The 17,504-nt window shown below is 49.5% G+C and overlaps 1 protein-coding gene across 12 annotated transcripts in view; it reads left to right on the top strand.

Annotated features, from left to right (window-relative positions):
• The window catches only part of PHACTR4 (phosphatase and actin regulator 4), an 84,475-nt gene that overhangs the window by 55,258 nt on the left and 11,713 nt on the right, over nt 1–17,504 (top strand). For 9 of the 12 annotated variants that reach the window (XM_059729478.1, XM_059729475.1, XM_059729473.1 and 6 more), the window contains 4 exons: nt 11,619–11,795; nt 12,348–12,428; nt 16,152–16,316; nt 16,444–16,794. In XM_059729478.1, the coding sequence (XP_059585461.1) occupies nt 11,654–11,795; nt 12,348–12,428; nt 16,152–16,316; nt 16,444–16,794 (739 nt within the window). In that variant the 5' untranslated portion in view covers nt 11,619–11,653. Of the gene's footprint in view, nt 1–1,067; nt 1,402–11,618; nt 11,796–12,347; nt 12,429–16,151; nt 16,317–16,443; nt 16,795–17,504 lie in introns of those variants that run through there. The other 3 variants (XM_019490248.2, XM_014604960.3, XM_019490237.2) reach the window with 3 other exon arrangements.

Raw genomic sequence — 17,504 nt, 5'->3', positions numbered from 1 at the left:
TCTTTTTGCATTTTGCTTCCCTTGAGCGCGGCGAATTCCAGGTCGGCTTCGTTTGCCTTCGCTCGCTGACGAGGCTGTTTGGGTCCCGGCCGCCGAGGGGCGTCCTTGTGGGGTCTCTAGAATCGCGTCCACTTCTTTTAAAGCTAGATCTTCTAAAACGTCTGAAAATAGAATATGGACATGTGAGGATTTCCCTGTCTGCTTTGGTGCTTGATCATTTTAAAAGGGCTCTGGCGGATCATCCAGGCCCTGCTTTATATTTTTGCTTAAAAAAAATGCAAATTTGAGTTAATCTATTCTAAACACCAAAGCATGCTTTTTTTTATTGCAGCATAACTCTGCCCTGCCAGTGTTTTATAGCCCAAACCTCACAGCATCATGCAAACCTCACCCAGGTTTCACTCGGACCAAATGTGTTCACCAAGAATAAATAGTGTAACAACCGCAAAGAAAAAATGCATTTAACAATCTGTTTTTGGCTGTAGCCGTGTTGGTCTAAGGACATAGGCTCTTTGGGCACATGTGATATCTTTTATTACAGCAACTAAATAGTTGGAAAAAAAGTTCATAGCAAGCTTTTGGGCAGAGTCACCCTTTGTCAGGCATGGGAGTCTCTGCTATTTTGAGACTCCAAGGAATCTGTACTTATTATTTATTTAAAATCTGTAATTATTGTTTTGATGTGCGTGTGTATGTATGTGTATATGTGTCTGTATGCGTGCGTGTGTGTGTGTATGTATATGTGTATATTGCTTTTACCTCCTCATACTCTTACTTTATGAATGAGACTCTTCTAGGGTACTTTTGGGTCTGAGGGTGCTTTTAGCTAGCTCTCTTAGGCTCGATTTGTACTGGAGCATCTGCTTTTTCTTGCCGGGGGGTGGAACCGCTGCAAGTGCTCGGCGCTCTCGCACAAGCTGCCCGTCTCCCTCTGCCCTCCTTCCTCTCCCTCCACTTCTCGCTTCGTTCCTGCTCAAGCTGAAGCTAGAAACGAGGGGTGTTGATGATTTGGATGATGCAGCTAGCATGGGGCTGGCCGTCTCCTCCCCTTCCTGAGCTGAGCCCGAAGCCGTGCGCGCTCAGGAATGACAGGCATTCCTGCTTGAAGCGAGCTGGCACGGGAGCTTATTTATGAGAATCACAAGTGCCCGGGCCTGGGGTACAGGAAGAACAGGAGCTACGGTGGATCGAGTGACACCCATGCCATTTCCTGAGTCCTGGCAGTCTCTGCGGTCGTGCCGTGCTGGATATCTCCCCAGCCCGACGCATGGATTTATCACTTTAAAGGACTGTAGCGCTTGCACCGGGCAGGCTGCTTTTTAGAGAGCTCCCAACCAAAAAAAAAAAGTCTAATCATGGGGCAGACGCTCTACTCGAGACCAGTAAGTCCAACTGCATTCGGTGAGTAATGGAGGGAAGAGGAGCAGAGCAAGCTGGGGCTGAACCGGGGCAGGATTGCAGGTGTGCATGGGAGTGGAAAGCTAGGATTGTGTTCCCTGCACAGATCACTAGACCTGGGGAGGTTTCTGGCTGGGACGAGAGTAACTAGAGTGAGAACTCGGTCTCCTTCCTCCCCTGTCCGTGTGCTTGCTGTGCAACACATTCCTGCCGGTCACTTGGGACAGACTGCTGCATTTGTCGGCGATGGTCTGTGATCCAGCCATTAATAGGCAGGTGCAGGGACGTGGGTTAACAGAGATGACCTCCCTGGGATCGAGCCCCTCATCTGGCCCCGGCGGGGAGCATTGCAGAGTTGCGACACCACGCTGCGTGGAGCAGCTATCGCGAATTGAAAAACGGGCTCGGCTGGCTTGCATCAATCTCTGCCGTTTCTTGAATCGATGCAAACCAGCCGAGACAATTCTTCAATCTTGGCTGTTTCTTGAATCGATGCAAGACGGACGAGCCAATTTTTCGGTCTCGGCCGTTTTTTGCTTTTATAAGGGGGCAGCTCTGATTTTGAGCGTTGGGGAGCTGACGGACTTCACCGAACGGGGAGAGTGCAGGTGGAGTCGGGGTGTCTCCAGCAACCGCAGACTTCCAGATTTGGAAACTGAACTCGATTGCTTTGCTATACCCCAGTGGTTCGTGCACGGGACGGGGCTGGGCTTTCCCTTCCCTGCCCGGGAGTGAGGGTCGGCGAGTAGAGAGAGGAGGCTCCTGGGCTGGGTGCTGCTCCCACATACCTGTCACTGCCTTGCGGTGCGAGCCGGAGGAAGTCCTTTACTCTTGGTGTGTCCCCTTTGATGGGTAGAGCTGTTATACTCGACAAGCACCTCTCTGATCATTTGCAGATGGAAAGCTCCTCAGTGTAAATGCCTGATTCCCTTTCCCAGGGAACCAGTTTTGCATCATAACTTTCAACTTCCCAGGTGCTTTGCAAGGGGCGTGATAACTTTTAGATTAAACTAGCGCTGTATTTTTGTTTCTTCTCCTTACTAGGCTTGTTCAAGAGCTGCTAAAAATATGGTGTGAGAGGTGGAGGGATGCGGGGGGGTGGGGGCAGCAGTAAAACGTCCATCTTGGGTTATCAGTGGAAATTAATAGCACCTCACCCTTGGATTTATGAAGGATTGGGAGGCAGATTTGATCCGACTTGGGCTGCCCTCTCATTAGGTGCCGGAGATCCACGGTCTGAGTGAGGGGAAAGGGGTGATTTGGTGTCATGATGCTATTTTCCTCTGCCCAGAAGTCAAAAACGCTTGTGTGTCTTTATATCTGAATATTAGCTCTCTATTATACTTCTTTATTCGGCTTGAACAAGGTACCAACTTGCTGCATCGATTCTGAGTGTTAAAGCATAGCTCTTGTAGACTCTGCATTGAGCCTGAAAGGATGCTACTGAGAACAAAAGTCCTGTTAAGTAACTTTGGGGGTCGGGGATGTACGGAGACAAGGGCATGGAGGGCTGGGGCTCTCGTTCCCCGTCTTGCCCAGTTGTGATGGAAGCAGATGGATGGGGTAACGCACCGCATTACTTACTGCTTTAACGTCAAGGCTGCTCCTCTTTGCCAGGATATTAGTGGGATTTATTTTTTTTAGTGTTGGAAGTTAGACAAATTTAGCTCAGTATGTGCTGTTATGGCTTGAAAGCTGCAAAATGACGTCCCCTTAATCATCACCCCTGGGACTCATTTGTGTTTTCTGTCCTATCTGCCCGCGGCCGTCTTTCCTGCTTTCTACACCGTAGCTCGTGGGGAAGGAGCAGAACGGAGACCACTATTGCATCTGCAGTGGCCATTGGCATGGTGGTGCTAGGTTACCTGGAAAGGATTCGGATTGGGCTCCTAGGGGCAACTTTGCAGTGTGGACAGGACCCTACAGCCAGCCCTGCAGGCGGCTGCTGCTTGGCCGGCGGTGGGTAACAGCTGCGTCAGTAAAAATCGGGCAATGGGCTCGGTTTGGCAAAGCAGCACTTGGCTGGGAGAGCTTATCTGAGTGAAATGCTGCTCTAGAGGCAAAAGGCATTTTGCCAGAAGGGGCTGCATCTATACGAGGAGTGCTTTGTTGGCCTAGCCACGCCAGCAAAGTCTTGCAAGCGCACCCCTGACTTGACTCGGGAGTCATCGAAGGGTGATCAATGCTCTTCAGAGCATAACCCAGATGTAAAAGGCTGAGAGAGGGGTGTGTATGGGGCGGGGGTGGAAGCAAAGTCCGGTTTTCCAGGGTGTAGGAGTAGGAAGTAGGAGTCGAACCTATTTTCCTTTCTGTAAGTCATTCCAGCAGCGTGAGTAATGGAAGTGCTAGAGCTGCTCCTCGAGCACGTGGCACTGGACCAAGCTGGTGGCTGTGCTTCCTGGTCACGTAGGGCTTTGGTTCAGAAACTTGCCTATGAATCCTGCTGGTAAAAAGCTGGCGAAGAGGGCATAGAGATGGACAGGGTGGGTGCCAGGCGTGCGCACCTTTCCTTGCCGATTCCCCAGGCGCTCGGAAGACCTTTTGGGAGGCCCTGAATGCTTTCTGCTCCTGGAGCAAATGTACATTATATTATGTAATGTAATATATTATATAATATTTATATATTATATAATGTACATTTGCTCATATATACATATAGATAGATAGATAGATAGCATATATATATAGCATATATATATATGAGCACATTATATAATATATAAATATAGATAGAGAACACACACACACACACACACACACACACACACACACATAAATGTTCTCTCTCTCTCTATATTTATATCCACACATTTGGGCATTTTGACACACAGCCCACTGTACCTACGCAGTAACTTTTAATACAGCCACCTAGCAGTATGCATCGCTGTCGTTCAGCAGCCCCATATATCAAATGCTTGTTAGGAGGACAAGTGAGATGGAGCTTAGTTTCCAGTGCAAAACCACGTGGGCCCTGCATTTAAAGTGCATGATGTTTTAGTTTAGTCCCATACAAGAGAAAATGCTAGATCATAAGAAACAAAGGATGTTGGAGTCATAACTATGGCAGTTAGAAGTCAAAATGCATTGGTTTCTATAGAGGAAAGCTTGTTTTCTTTTTTTCCTGTGAAAGATGAGCTTTTTTTAAAACACAACTCCCTGAACAGCAGCCTTGTTCACACGCGTGCATGTGCACTTGTACCAGTTGAATCGGTGCAAACTGCTGTGTAGGCCAGGGGTGGGCAATTATTTTGGGCAGACGGCCGCTTACTGAGTTTCGGCAAGCCATCGAGGGCCGCATGACAGGCAGCCCGGGGCAGATTAATATGAATTTTCTAAATTTTTTAGGGGCCCCGTGGGCTGGATTGAATGGCCTGGCAGGCCGCATCTGGCCCCCGGGCCACGTTTTGCCCACCCCTGATGTAGACACTTGTGCGTAGCTTAAATCTCTCCCTAATTGACTAAAGCTGGCATAAACCTGCTTTCAAACAAAATGTTTGGGACCTTTTTGCGTTGACTTTTAAAATATATTGATGCAGTTTAGCATGCTGATGAGCTTTGAGGTTCGTGAATAGAGGAAAACTACGGCATTTCCCTATAAACGGGGAGCTCACCTAGTTAGACCTCTTGCGACTACCATAATGGAGAGAGAGGTTTGCTTCTACGTGACCTGCGGTCTCGGAGCTTGAAGCAACACAGGCCAGAAACAACGCCGGGAAATGTATGGTACGACCCCTGCTCACAACTGCCCAGCTGTATTCGATCTTCGTGCAAAAGTGAAGCACTGCTAGCTTCTGAAAGTGAAATGAGAGAATGATTATCTCTTGATCGAGGCAAGACTAGTACGTTTGCTCCATCCTTGTCTTTATATTGGCAGCCTGCACTTTATACCTATTGCACTTGGTGCGATGTATTGGACAGGGCAATCGCCAAGTTCCTGGGAAATATTTAGCTGCTCGTATCATAAAGTACAGCTACCATTTAAGACGCCAAAGGTAGGACAAATGACCTGGGAGAGCATCTTTTAGCCTCAGGTCAGTCATTCCTGAGCTGTTCTTGCAAGAAAACCTTCGTTGGGAAGTTGCCGCAGCGGGGCAAGGCAGGATGCGATCCCTCTCATGTAAAACCTGATGGTAGAAAACCCGCGTGAAGTCCCACGCTTGGTTCTTCTAGTGCTACGTTCCTCTAAAGGATTTCCACTTTTCTTCAGGAGCAACTCCTCGGCTGCGGTAAGCTGGTATTTCAGTACGACTCCATCTCTGCATCCGAGATGAAACCCTGTAATGCTTTTTCATACCCTTCACCTCTTGCCTTCGCATGGAGCTCCAGGGTGGCTCCGTTGATACGGATAATACCAGGTTAAGAACCACGATTCGACTCCTTTGTGTCCATGCCGGGTGTCGATAGCACGCGACCTGAGTTCAGCTGGCGTTTCAAAACTTCCCCAAAGCTGCGCTCTAGTCTAGGTGTCTCCCCTACTTATAAGACATACAAAAAACTAGAACTCTTGGTTCCCAAATGATACCGTTTATTATGAGGACGGTTCGGCTTTGATTTTTGGTGATGCTTCCAAGGCCCCCTATCCTGGGTGCCCAGCACTGAGAAAGGAGTGTCCACCAGTGGATTAAGGCAGAGGTTTTCACCCTTTTTTCTTTGCAGACCCCTAAAAAAATTTGAATGGAGGTGCGGACGCCTTTTGAATTGTAAGTGTGCATATCCACATACTTCTGCTTGATCATAGTCGTCTGTCATGGACCCCTTAAACATAGTCTGCAGACCCCCCACCCAGGGGTCCACGGACCGCAGGTCGGCAACCCCCGGATGAAGGGATTTCATAGTTCCCGGTCTGTTCCTGGAGCGGCTCCCATCACGGCAGCTGCGGGGCTCGCAGAGTTTCTCCCTGTGAAGGGTGAAGAGTCCTTTAAGGAGAATCCAGAGATTCTCGCTTTGCAGGTTTTCATCTTTTAGGAGACCCGACTTTCTCTATGGTAACAGAGATAAAAAAAAAAAAAAGCCTTCACTCTGGGAAATATCTGCACTAACTACTTTTGTCTCGATGACAAGTTGGTAGTCAAACATGAAGCCGTTTGTTGGCTGTGCTGGAGGCAATAAGCTTGGAGTGCATCTGGAAACTTAGATCCTTAAAGAGCTCCTTTGAAGAAGCTGGTTTCTGTCAATGAAATGAGTACTGTTGGCTGGAAAAAAAACCCCATACAAATGGGAAGTGAAAGCTATCCATAACCCAGCGCTGCTTTTCTGTGTCTGAATACGATGCAGGGAGAAAAATCCCAAGCGAGATGATTTCAAAATACCCAGCGTAAATGAACTACAGAGCTTCTGTTTAGGCACGTGTGATTTTAATCTGCGACGTGCTGCCCTCAATAAAACTGCTTTTAATAGCTCGGTCTCTCTCGTATAGTTTAAAATACAGTCTGAATTGGGATGTCCTAAATAGTGGAGTGGTCTGGGGTGTTGGCACAGCGGGGTCGGTACCAACGCCCGACCCTACAGTCGGTTCGCACGTGCATCGGGGGAGCTGCGGGTGCATTGCATCACGAGACATCTCCATCCCTGGAAGTTGTCGAGAGCAGGTTGGACAGAGACTTGGCTGGGGTGATTTAGGGGCTGATGCTGCCTTGAGCAGGAGCCTGGACTAGGCGTAGTGCAGCCCGACTTTGCCGCGTGATCCTATTCCTGCGATGGGACCGGAGTGTCTGCTCCTCGTGCGAGCAAGCAGGTAGAGCGGTTGAGTGCTAGTTAAAATATACTTGACTTCTGGTAGGTAAGACCCACGCTCTCACGCAGAGGGAGGGAGTGCATCACGCTGGACCGGGATTCTTCGGTACGTGGAGAGCCGAGCGTTAAACCACGGGATGTCAGGGGTTGAAGGACCGGTCGACTACAGGCCCTAGGACTCTGCTAACGGAGGTGCAACGCTAATGCTTGCCCGGGGGAGCGGGCTTGTTTGAAACTGGTTTGAGGCAATGATTTTTGATTTTTTTTCAAACAAACTTCCATGCTGGTTCTGCAAAAAACGGCCAGGCAAGGTTGCAGCGGTGGGTGCACGTGAAAGAGGGTTTTCATTCGAAAGCTCCTGACCAGTTAGCAAGGACACTGCTGTATTCACAAAAGTTCAAACTTTAAAATCTGGGTCCTGGCCTGGAAAGCGAAGCTTTGAGGTTCTGTGGTCTCACAGCTGCCCTCGGCGTCGACTTGAACGTGCCACCCTGAGCGAGATCCCCGAGGCGGCTTTGGAAGGAGCTGCCAAAGCAAAAGCTCACGCCCTTGCTTGTAATAATTTCCAGCTCCCGTGCAGCCGTCCCTTTCCCAGCGCACCGGTTGCGGCTCCTTGGCGTGGTCCCCGGCTCCTGACTCAACGCAGGTGTGTTTGGGAGGAAAGCAGCCCTGCACCTCGCTCTGCAGCAAAACGGGGAGAGGCGGTGAGAAATCGCCTTGCCTGGAGGGCTCCCGCGTGCGCCAATACCAAGCCCCTTCGCGCGCCGCCTTCTCGCCGCTGTCCGCTGATTCAAAAGAGACTTGTGCTGAAACCGAACGTGCCCGTGAGTCTGGATTCTTGCCTTGGCCGGCCCGAGAAGCGCGCGCCCTACCCAGCGTGAACAACCGCTGAGCAACGCGGCTGCTCGAAATGCATGTCACTCTTAACACGCAGCCGCGGCGCTGACCCACCCTCTAATTAAGACAGAAGAACGAACGCTGTACCGGGTTGCATCATAGCAGTCTCGTTGCATGCCTGGCTCCGCTTGCTTATTGACAGCAAGAGGAAGAGCAGCGCAGGTGATCGCGGCACCTTGCAAAACTTGCTGGATGTGGTTGTGGCTCGGTAGCGCTTGCAGCCTGACCCTGTCCCTCCCTCCCTATCGTCCAAGTACATCACGTTACAGATAAACGAGGCATGAGGAAGGGACCTGTCTTCGTGACTCACATTCCCCGGGTGGGCAGAGTGTTTCAGCGACAGCCGGATAATGTAATAATGCAATGCAGAGAGGAGTTTTATCCTGCCAGGCCAAAGGGACGAGCAGCTCAAAGTCAAGTCAAGTCAGTCCTGAGGCTGCACCGTCCGTTGGGGCACCTTTTGCTGTAGCAATAACTTTCTCCCCTTCTTCCCGGCCTTTTGCAATCTTTGTACAATCGTTCCCTTTTTAATCCCATCCTAGCTTTGACGTTGGCGGTCCAACTTGTCCTCTTCCTCGTCCGTCCACAGCATCCTGCAGGACGGTGTTGGCCTTGTTACGTGTCCAAACCACTGCATCCTTCTCGTGAACCAGCTCAAAGTAGCCTAAACCAAATCTTCCCGAAGTCGATGGGAATTGCATCCACTTCTGGGCCAGAGTCGGACCCGAGAGATTTGATCTGACAACCAGCAGTGAATCTTAGGAGAGTCAGACTTTTCTTCAGTGAGCGAAGCTTTTCAGCCTTATGCTGCCTTTACTTTGTCTTCCTAGCTACCGGCTGGTTAGCAGGGAGATGGTGGGATTTCTGCTTGTCACCTTGCTCGTCCGTCCCTTGCTTCCAGTCCTCCAAAGGTTGCTGCAGAAGAAAAAGCATGCATCCCTTCCTTGCACAGAAGCGGAGAAGCTGCCCTTGCTGAGCTGCGGCCTCAAAGCGCTTAATCTGCGGAGCTGACAGGTGGTTCAGTTTTCTTTTAATAAAGCTTTTATTTTGCTTAGCACGGCACGTGGAAACCTCAGCTGACGCAGAGCACGAGTGCTGCATTCCTCCTGGTAGCCCGGGCTCCCGATGCGCTTGGACCCGGACTTCCATAATGCTCCCACGGCTCTCCCAGGAGGAGGCGGTCACCAAGCACAGGCTCAAATGCCCGGATGGCACTTCAGTCCCAAATGCAGCCCAGTTTGTCCCTGGCAAGAGTCGTCCCTTGCCCCGGGAGCTTCCGAACGCTCTGCTGAGCAAAGTGAATGCAGCTTTTTCAAATGACTCGCACTCTTCCCACACTTTGCAATGCTGCGGTCTCTAAAAGAAATTGCCTTTCGACTTCCAGGCGTTTGGAGTCTTAAACTCCAGGCTGATCTCTTTTCCCTCCCCTCCCCGCTTTGTCCCTGTTGCTCTCCAGGTAAAATCATCATTACACTGGTGTCTTGCGTGCTCCTTTCATGCAGGTGTCCGCTTCTTCCTCTTATCTTACGTGCTCGCAGTAACCAGCTACAACTTTGAATTTACCTTTGCTTCAGAAGTAGATGCTAACTGTGACTGAGATCACCTGTTTAACTGGTGCTGACTGAATCAGACTTCCTAATGGAGAGGGCCAATAAAAAACATTTCCACATCAAAGCTGGATTTCTAGTGAGTCAGGAGAGAGAAATTTCTATAAAGCAGGGAGAAACATGCTGTTTAGCGTGTGTGTTTTTTAAAAAATCTGGCTGGCCCATGTTTGAGGCCAGGATGTCAGCTTTGCAAATACTTTCCAACTAGTTCAGGCAAGGGAATATTTGAAAATGCATGGATATTTTGATCTCCTTCTTTCCCTTTCTGATCCCTGCCACCCCGGCCTGTTGTGGCATGGACTCCTATGCAGAATTCCAGCTGTTCTGTCATTTCACATCAGGTTCTTCGCAGAAGTCTGGTTTCTGATCGCTCTTCCCCGCCGGCATTGCAGCAGTCATTAAAGTTTGCTCTTCTCCCACTGCCTTTTCTTCCGCCCCCACGTCCCTGTAAGAACTCCTTGAATACTTGTCCTGCTCCTCGTGACTTATTAACATACCTTGTGTTGTCCCGTGTCCATCCTAAAGCTTGTCCCATCGCTACCTGGCTCCCAGAGGGAGCAGCTGGGGACCTCGATCCTATTGCATCACGTTGTAATGGGGGAGCTGTGTTGACACCGAGGGGGCGAGACGGCGGTCCCTGCCTGCTTAGCCTTTCTTTGAATGTTATGTGACACGTGGAACCAAGGGTTTGCTGGATGAAGCCCTCGCAAAATGGACCAAACGATGCTTTCCTGTTGTTTTTCATTCTTCTTCTCATGTCCTTGCTGTTAAAATAATACCCTGACCCTTTAGGACCCTCATGTCCTTTAGCTGTTCCAGGAAGCCTGGGACCAAATGTATGATGCTCTTCTATTTTCACATGTTACGGTCTTCCTAGAAAATCCCCTTTTTCAGCTGATTTCTTTCCCACCTTGCAAGGGTGAACGTCCTGCGAGTCCAGGATCATTTTGAAAAAGCCACTGGGATGCATGGCAAGTGTAACCTGGTTGAGAGGTTCTTTCATGAATCCAGAAAGTCTGCAAACCTCTAGGAAACTTAATTTGCAGTTATCCAGAAAAAAGAAAGTGCTCAAACGTACCAGTGCAGGGAGGCCCCGTGTGCTGGGCTGGGCAGTGCCCTCGAGTACTGTGCTAAGCTCTTTTCTAGGTGCTGAGCCCTATTGTGGGGTCTGTAGCGTGACTTGGGGGCTCTCCCTTCCTGCACACCAGATATCCTCAGCCTATAAATTGTGCCCATGAAGCATCTTACTATCAGTCCTTGCTGCTTGTTTGTGAGCTGCCCCTACCCTTGCAGGGTTTGTAAGCTTGTTTGTAAGCTTGGTTGCCCCTTTTATAAGGGGGCTCTTTTGATGCACTGAGTTAAGGAAATATTTCTCCTCCGCTGTGCCCTTCTGAGACTTGTAAGCGCCGGAGGTGGAGTTGGTGAGGCTGTATTGTGTTGCTTTCCTGAGCTTGTTGCTCTTGGCCCAGGGTAGCCATCGTTTTGTGCGTGCATGCGGGATGGGTGGGAGTGAGGGGATGGGACAGGCTTCTTTCTAGATCTCTTGTGATGGGCTGGTAACTTCAACAGGGTCTGCATTCATGGAAATCTGCCACCCGGCACGAGGAAAGGCATTTCATTCATGCAACGACTTGTGTTCGGCACAGTTGCTTTCAGCTGAAGAATAGTGACTACAATTAAAGGGTTTTATTTGCGCTCCGAGGCCTGAATTATAACATGGTATAGCAATTCACTAATCCTCATTTTGCTTGGGGGTCTCTTAACCAGTCACCCTTCGCCCACCGCTGTATGTTAGAGCCTGTTGATGTCGAAAACTTGGCTGGCGCGAGATGCTGACTGGCTCTGTGAAGGCATGGAGTCCCCCTGCATGAACGTGCATCATCGCTTCTCCTGGGGTCCGTGGTCTGGCTGGGTGGGAAGAAGACCTAGCAGGTCTGTTTTGGGGAGCGCGCATGTCACTTTTTGCTTTTTCATCCCATGTAGCTGAGGAAGTGGATCATCCCGTGGGTGACGCCGGGATGGGGGTAGACGTGCTGGAGTCTGGAGACGCTACGCCCCCCACGAAGAGGAAAAGCAAGTTCTCGGGCTTCGGCAAGATCTTTAAGCCTTGGAAGTGGAGGAAAAAGAAAAGCAGCGACAAGTTTAAGGAGACTTCTGAAGGTAAAGTCTCGGGCTCATTGGGGTCTTTTCTCCAGCTGGGATGCCTGTCCCAGAGGTGCATCCTTTGCAGCTAGCCCGCTGAACCCTGTCTGCTGCGGGGAGCTACGGCGGCTGGCTGCAGCTTTGCCTCGGTGCTGGGACGCGCGAGGCCAAGCTTCATTCCTTGCTAGAGATGGGGATAAGAAGCTCGCCAATCGGAGGACTAAACCAGAGACTTTAGTACCTGGGTCCTTCAAATCTCCCTATAACCACCTTTCAACTGATACTAGTCCAGACAGACGACATGAAACCACAAGGAAACTTGTTGAGAAGGGGAGAATAAACCCCTTATCAGTGAGATCTGTCATTTTCTATGCCCATTTTTTTTTTTTTTTTGCTCTGATATGAGAATACAGGTCCCAGCTAACCTGCTTTTATATCCCACCTCCCCCTCCTTCTCAACACCCAGTTAAATGACTTGAGCCACTCGAAGGAGCAAATATTTCTCAGAACGAGTCTTCCGCCTCCAGCTTGCCCTGTTTTTCTGAGTGCTGTTTCTCGATTTAATGTCAGTTTTAGAACGAAAGATTTCTATGCGAAAGCCGCGAGAGGAGCTGGTTAAAAGAGGGGTTCTCTTGGAAGACCCTGAGCAGGGTGAGTTTTTTCTTGCACATGAACTTGTCATCCACTTATCTGTGTCCTCCGCAGCTGATCTACCTCTGACCAAGTTTGATCCCCTTATAACCACGTTTAAATGAAATGCAATCAAGGGCTCTTTGCTAATTGTGACCCCTTTGTCTGTCCCTGTTAGCTCAGTCCCTGTCTGGCTCCTGCACCTGGTTAGGAAGGCAGCCTATTCAGCAAGGAAGAAATTGCTAATGATGTGGATTGTGCGTCTTGCATGTCTTCCTGTCTGCTGTCAGCGGGGGATCCTCTGTGTCATTTCCTCTCTTGTCTTTGCTGTATTTGTGTCTCTGCCCAGCCTTTTGTCTTGTCCCCTGCGTCCCTCCCCGTCACATTCATGCCGACAGTTTGGTCCTGTTTCAGATTACAGACTATTTCATACCGTGGCTAGGATTTAATGTGGGATTTTATTGCTTTCAAGGCCTACAAGGTCACATGAAACGCAATGGACCAAAAAAAAATTAAATAAATTAGCCCAGCTTTTGGGCAGCCTGGGGAGAGTCAAAGAAACAAAGAGGCAAAGGTTGGTTTGGAGATGTATAAAGGACACACCTATACGACGGTGCTCATTTCCAGGCTGCTTCTTCCCAAACGGATGTAGACAAATGGGAGGAAATCAGCACAAGGATTAAAGTGAGTGGTGAGGGAGGAATCGGATGGCGTTAAATGAGGCTTAATTATGACTAAAGAAAAGGAGAGGAGATGGGCAGAGGAGTTGCTTAGGCTGGCACGAAGGCAGATAAAAGAAGAGGTCGTGGGATGAAGCTAAGGAGCAAAAGGTAGATGCAATGCATTTCCAGACAGCAGCGGCAGGGAGGGAAGAGTTTTTAAGGTGCAACAAGGGTGTTGATAAGGGTGCAATTTTGTTTCCTGGCTGCGGTGACCTGGCCCAGTTTAGGAAGTAGAGAGCGTGACGGCTAGCTTGGGCAAAATGCTAGGAAATGTATAATGAAGGGGAAATCCAGCCCTGTTACAGGGTAGATTAAAGGTTTACAACCTCTTCCATCTCTTGATTTCCATGATTTGTGATAAGCATTGCAAGTCAGGGAACCGCTGAGTCTCTTTGTGGTTTTAAATCCCATATTTTATAAGATCAGTTTATTGAAGATGATTTTTGTTTTGTTTTTTTTAATTAAAAAAGACCATATTTGTCCTGTAGAGGGGAAAAGAACCGCTTTAACTTCTGTGGAAAGCTCGGGGTCCTGATACCGTGGTTCCCCTTTGGTATATATTCTTTGCTCTTGCATGCGGTGCAGCTGCACAGGAGCGGTCACCCTAGACATTTCAATCTGCCCCTGGATTTCAAAGGCAAGCACTTGGCAGGACAGCAGGGTTGTGATGAGTTGGGATTTGGAAACAGGTGGAGCTGATGAGGAAAAGATGTAGGGAAGAGAGAGGGGTGGGGTATGGGATGCGGGTACATCCTGGGTGGGCTGCTCCCAGCTCGTGGACCTGGATCCTGACATTACTATCGAAAGCCACTGGAGTTGAAGAGCCGGGAGGAGAGGTGGCGCGAGAAGGGAGACTGGGTCTGGGAAGGTGGGCACTGGGGCAGAGTTTGAGGAGCGATGGGGGGCAGGTATATTCCTGTTTTGGACTTGCAGAGTGTTTTATTGGCTATAGGATTTCAGCTGGGGTTGGAGCAGTCGGCTGAATTTCAGCTCTGCCCGGGGAAGGAAACCCCCCATGCTGCCTTCCAGCCTTTTTGGCATGGGTAGTGGATCCCAGCTGCTCCAGGCACACCTCTTTCTTCTCCCTTCAGGAATCCCATTCCTCTCAAGAGGGAGGGAAGGAGGTAGAGAGAGAGCCCAGGTGGTCTGTGCCTCCGTGCGGTGCCTCGAGACGCTAGCAATGCGACTTTGGATGCAGACTTGGGAGATGAGAACTGCCTGGGGGCCTGGGGATAAGTGCCTCCGGGTGGTTCTGGCATCTGGTATTAGTCTAGAGGAAAAAGCAATCTGGGCTCATGGGAGAGGTGATCTCTTTTATTAGACCAACAAGTTTTTTTGCAAAAAAAAAAATAAAAAAAATTATTACTATGATTACTACTACTACTATTATTATAATACATTAATTATTATATATTGATGATGATGATAATTAAAACACATTTTTTGCAAAAAATCTTGGTCTAATAAAAGATCACAACAAGATTTTTTGCAAAAAAAAAATTATTATTATTATTATTATTACTACTACTATTATTATTATAATACATTAAGTATTATTATTATTATTATAATATTGATGATAATAATTTAAAAAAAATTTTTTTTTTTTTTTGCAAAAATCTTGTTGGTCCAATAAAAGAGATCGCTTCTCCCATGAGCCCAGATTGCTTTTTCTGGGTGGTTCTTGGATTTAGAGACTTGGATTTAAAAATGAGTCTCCAACTGCCACGAAAATGAGGCGACGCTGAAGTCTGGTTCACGCACCCACACAAGATAACACGTGCCTGAATGTTCAGGGCACCTAAAACTGAACAACCGAGAGTATCTTTCTCATGAATTGGACCAACTGTGTGTAGTTGGGGTCAAGTTAGACAACTTTCAAATGCAAGACGTTCTTTGTCAGGCCTTGCGTTCAAAAGTGTGTCTGACTTCATCCCGACTTCATAGTTGGTCCAGTAAAAGATCTCACCCTAAGAAATTCTCATCTCTTGCATAATTTCTGGACCATCATGGCTACATCATTGGTCTTAAACTACCTTCCTTATTCATGTAATATTTTCCAACTCTGATAGCATATGTATCAGGATAAAGAATTGCATAGCCCATCCAGGCCTGTAAAGTGGTAGGATCATATTAAGATCTTCTCATTTTCGATAGACCTTTGCTTGCTCCTTGGAGCACTCTGGTATGTCTGATGAAGTAAGTGGTGGGCTTCATTTTCCTGCACTCGCTGTGCAAGACGTCAGGCTCTAGAAGATGTGCTAGCAGAAGTAGGCAAGGTTAAAATGGACGGTGCTTTTAGAGACGCGGCCAGTCCGCGGAGGAGAAATCGAACCCTGAGGAATGGCTTCTCCCTCACTGTTCAGCCATTTGGGGCAAAACATCATTCCTGGCAGCAAACGCTGCTGCAATGCCGTGCACAAACAAGTGTGAGACCTCTGAGGGCATCGGCCACGTTCTGCACATTTGTCTTTGGGGCAAATCTGGTGCACCCACAGCGGAAACTTGGCGAGCGATTCGAGTTCTGCCATGTCGTGTAGCGCAGGGACTCCTTCAAATACATGGACCCAGAGGGCTACCGGAGATTGCATTAGCTGTAAGTGCGGCTTCTGCTGGGTTGCAGTTCGTGGCGTAGTGCTGGTCTTTAAGGCCAGGCTAGTTTTGCTTGCTGCAAAGCTGGTAGCGTTCCCTCCTGCGTTGGGAAGGACGTGGGATAGGAGGCAAGGAGGGAATAAACTAGTTGATGGAATAACTCTTGCACGCTAGGATCGTAGGAGGCTGGCCGTATGCTGCTCTTGAGCATGCTAGCTTGGTTGATAATCTAGCACTGATGTTAATGCGCTATTCCAGAAGTAATGGGGAGTAATGTGATGCAGAGTAGTGGCAGATTGCTGGCTATGAATTTGTCGGTGGGAATCCTATTGTCTGTTTGCTCTGCCCGGCCACCTTTGTCAACTCTGCCGGTCTCTTGCCTTGTCTGACTGGTTTCCGTTTGCTCCTTTCTCTTCCACCCCTCTCCCAGATGGCGAGGAGCCCGACAAGCTCGGTCACACGGCGCTGAAGAACGGGCACACGGTCCCCATTAGTGGCTCTGGGATCTCTGACCTCGACCACTTGGAAGAAGAGGTTGCGAAGAGGACAACCCTCAAGAAGCCTGTTCCAGCTGAGGAGCCAAAGAAAAGGCCAGGTGAGGAGCTGGATGCTGTGGTGCCCTGCAAAATCCACCCTCTCCTCATGCGGTACCAGCGGAGAAGTCTTCTTTCTCAGCCCCGCATGTCCCCGTCTCTGACGCGGTTTTGTCTTCCGCTCCACAGGCTCGTCCAGTAGCCAGCCCAGCTCAGAAGTGGAGCTGCCTCACGAGCCACATGTACCCAAACAGCCTTTGCTTCCTCCAAAAAGACCCTCGTCCTCTTCCCAGGAGGCAAATGATCTGCAGGCGAGGGATGCGGCCCCTGCCAGCAGCACTGCAAGGACTGCATCCTCCACTGCTACCGCTGCCACCAGCATAGCAAAGACAGCCCCTACCCCAGCCCCCAGGACTGCGTTATCTGCTCTTGCCAACACTAACGCGGCTGCTACCGCAAGTGCAGCCAGCGGAGCGCCTGCTAAGCAACCCCCCATCCCTCCCCCCAAGCCAGTCAACAGGAATAGCAATCCCTTAATAGGTAAGTGATGACCTTCGTGCATGCTGCTCTCTGGTATGGCTAATGGGGCTCCTTACCTCCTGCTTTTAGGCTTGCCATCCCATGGGAAGGGAAGGGGGTTTTTGTTACTGTGCACGAGGTGCAGCCTGTGATACGCGAGAGCCGCTGCCTTACAAACTCAACCCCTGGGCAGGGAGCTAAAAAAGAAAGGAAAAAAAAAAGGTCTGGTGGTCATTTCATCAGCATCGTGGCTGCTGGGAGCGGGGCAGATTACTTTAAGATTTCACCGCAAGCTGAAAAATCTGCCAAACAGCGGTGTGTCTAGAAGCTAAGTATCTGAGGACAGCCCTCGGGGGTGTTTTGGGTGCTGGTGGTTGGGGTGGTCGGCAGGGAGAGAGGAGTCGAGTTATCCCTGTTGAAAACAACAGCTTTCATTAGCTCCCTGCTCGTCTTCCACGGAGGTCGGAAGAGACCCGGACGACGCAGGTTTCTTAATGACACCAGGGGCTTTGCACCGATCTCCGTAACAGGCAGGGAAAGTTTCTTGGGTTTGTGTTTGGTGTCCTAGGGAGATGGTAGGTCATGGCAGAAAATGTCAGCATCGCAAAACCGCTGTCACAATTGGTGCAGCAGCGAAGCCCAGGGCAGGGGGAGGCAGGGGTCTGAGCTCCCTCAGATCCCCGAGGTGGGGCACGAGCCTGTACGGGAAAGGTGGTCGGGATATAGGAAAC

This window comes from Alligator mississippiensis, chromosome 6 (genome assembly GCF_030867095.1).
Source record: "Alligator mississippiensis isolate rAllMis1 chromosome 6, rAllMis1, whole genome shotgun sequence".
Classification (NCBI taxonomy): Eukaryota; Metazoa; Chordata; order Crocodylia; family Alligatoridae; genus Alligator; species Alligator mississippiensis.
This window is presented reverse-complemented; position numbering and strand designations above follow the sequence as displayed.